The sequence below is a fragment of the Rattus norvegicus genome, chromosome 14 (assembly GCF_036323735.1).
Source record: "Rattus norvegicus strain BN/NHsdMcwi chromosome 14, GRCr8, whole genome shotgun sequence".
In the NCBI taxonomy this organism is placed as follows: domain Eukaryota; kingdom Metazoa; phylum Chordata; class Mammalia; order Rodentia; family Muridae; genus Rattus; species Rattus norvegicus.
In genome coordinates, this window is record NC_086032.1 from 53,361,091 (window position 1) to 53,363,817 (window position 2,727).

Here is a 2,727-nt window from a genome sequence, read left to right on the forward strand (position 1 = left end):
TGTGAATTTATATTCTAAACTCTATTACTTCCTGGAATATACATAATTGAACACATATAAAAATAATAGTCCCATCATTATTGAGATACAAGATCTTCCAAAGCAAAGGTATGGGACCATGGAGAAATGCAAAATTCAAATGATAAGAATAAGTTCTGCAAAGACAGTTTGTCATTCAATCTTATCCTCTCATTCGACAAATAGTACTGTAGAAAGACCAGATAAACAAAACCAATTGCTGTTTGTTCATTCTATTAATAAGTCAACATTAAAAGTTTTATGAGATGAAGTTGGATTGTGTTCAAGATTTCAGAGCAGACAGTGATGGCATCTAGAAGAATTATAAGTTTCAAATTTTACCTGGATACAATATAATGCTGAAGGTAATTTCTTAATAATAATATGAGCCTCTCAGGGGTCGTTGCATACATGTTTTATTTTTACAGGATTTCCTAAAGTGATACATTTTAATATATTTGTATTAGAGCTTCATTTTCATTAAAAGAAAGTTTAATCTTGGCCAGTAGTAAGTCAGATGGGAAAAATGTAAATAAAGTAAAATGTAAACTTTATTGAACTTTTTCTTGTTTTTGTTTTTATCATCAGATCCAAAGTGTTAAATGTACTCACTGGCACATAATGTCATGGCAAACAAATAAAACTTTGAATGGGAATGAGCATCCCACATTGTTATCACAAGCCTGATTCCAGCTGAAGTTTTTTTTTTTAATTTTTATTTTTTTAAAAATATGTAATACTGTTTATTTAATTTCAAAAACATTTAAGCATTCTAAATATACAAAAAATAACAGAATGTTGCAAATTGGGTTTAGGTACAGAGGGTCCTTGACCTTCCATTGATGCAGTAGTTCTTCACTTTGCTGACAACGATGAGTTCTACAGTTGCTTTAAAAAGTTTAAAATCTACTGCACTTAACTAAAGGAAAATCTCCAAACACTTCTCATGCCAGCTGACCCCTCCCCCCACCTCCACAACTAAGAATCTCAGCAGAATGCTATGCCACTATGTACAAAAACAAGACTACCTGAAGCTAAACGGATGCCCACGGCAGTATCAAAAGGTCCAGCCTCACAGTGCACGCCCTGAGTTATGGCCCTCCTGTGAAAGGTATCTCCTCTCACAGCCTCCAAGCCAAACAAGGAGCATCAAGAATCTGTCTAGGTTGCTTTGTTCTCTTTACAAACTATAGATATGTACAGCTGATAACTCAAGATTTCTAGCCAATAGCCATATAGTTAACACTACCTTACGAGTTGAGAACAAAATGCCAGAAAAAAATCTTCAAATGCCTTGTCACCCCACCCGAACAGCAAAGTGCACTGAAGTGAGGAGGACGAGAGAGTGCCTTTCCTTTTTAAAAACGTTTGGAGCTATGTACAACTTTGATACAGTTTCAGGGCGCTACGGACACCCACGGCCACTTCATGTAAACCACTGACACCCACGGCCACTTCATGTAAACCACTGACACTTTGAGCAACTACAATATGATCGTGATCAAATTTTGTAATTAAACCTAACAAGGGCAATAGACACGACTCAAATAAGAGATGTGTCAATCACAGCGCTCTCCTACTCTAAGGTATTCACAAGGAGACAGAGTTTTTATTCATCTTCTTGCTCCTCCTCTTCTTCCTCTTCCTTCTCCTCCTCCTCTTCTTCCACCGTTTTCCGGGCAACTTTAGCAGGACCCTTGGCGCCATCAAACTGCCCGTTAGACTTATAGTCAGCAACATCCTTCTCATACTTCTCTTTCAGCTTTGCTGCCTTGGTCATGTAAGGCTGCTTTTCACTGTCACTTAAGTTATTCCACATCTCACCCAGCTTTTTGACCACATCTTCAATGGAGATGCCAGGGTTTGCAGATTTGATCTTCGGGCGGAATTCAGAGCAGAACAAGAAAAATCCAGACGGAGGTCTTTTGGGGGCATTCGGGTCCTTCTTCTTTTTGCCTCCTTTAGCTGACTCATAATCTTTCATTTCACGACCGTAGCGTACCTTATCTGCCTTGGCCATCTCGTCAAACTTTGATTTCTCTTTGCTAGACATCGTCTTCCACCTCTCAGAGCACTTCTTGGAAAACTCGGCAAAGTTGACTGGAACCTCTGGGTTTTTCGTCTTGTGTTCTTCCCTGCACGTCTGCACGAAGAAGGCATAGGCGGACATCTTGCCCTTTGGTTTCTTGGGATCACCTTTAGCCATCCTGACTGTAGTGTTCGCCGGTCTGGGCAGCGCCAGTTTTTTTTTTTTTTATAACTCATTAAATATTGCTTTAAAAGAGAAGTATGTAAAAAGGATAAATAACACATGGTGTGTATCACTCTTTTAGGAAAAATGTAAAAATTCCATGAACTTGTATTTTTAATCAGATTCTGTACTGTCATTTGTGTTTGTTAATTTTCATTCATAACATAAATGCAAAGATAAAGTCCAATTGTGTGACCCACAAATATACACAGACTCATATGCACATACTTATAATTCTACACATCATACAACCAAGTATTTTTTTTACCGAGTATACGAAGAACTAAAATATCTGATTTAATGTCGTTTTTTTAAAAATTTTCACGTGTGTATTTTCTTTTGCAGGGCAGTATGAATGTCATAGAAGAGTTAAAAACTATTATAAAACTGAAAAAATGTTTTATTTTATTTCGATTGAGAAAATATTACATGTACATAAAAACATATCAACACATCAA

The 2,727-nt window shown here is 36.9% G+C and overlaps 1 protein-coding gene across 1 annotated transcript; it reads right to left on the reverse strand.

The window, feature by feature from the left end:
• Window positions 1-1,459: 1,459 nt before the first annotated feature.
• Hmgb3l1 (high mobility group box 3 like 1) lies at window positions 1,460-2,251 on the reverse strand. Its single transcript, XM_039092590.2, has one exon. It carries the CDS (start codon window positions 2,222-2,224, stop codon window positions 1,628-1,630), a length of 597 nt encoding a protein of 198 aa, XP_038948518.1. The 5' UTR covers window positions 2,225-2,251; the 3' UTR covers window positions 1,460-1,627.
• Between the last annotated feature and the right edge of the window lie 476 nt (window positions 2,252-2,727).

What these genes read in the sequence shown, in the direction of transcription:
- Hmgb3l1 (XM_039092590.2), bottom strand. Translation starts at nt 2,224, where the DNA reads ATGGCTAAAGGTGATCCCAAGAAACCAAAGGGCAAGATGTCCGCCTAT.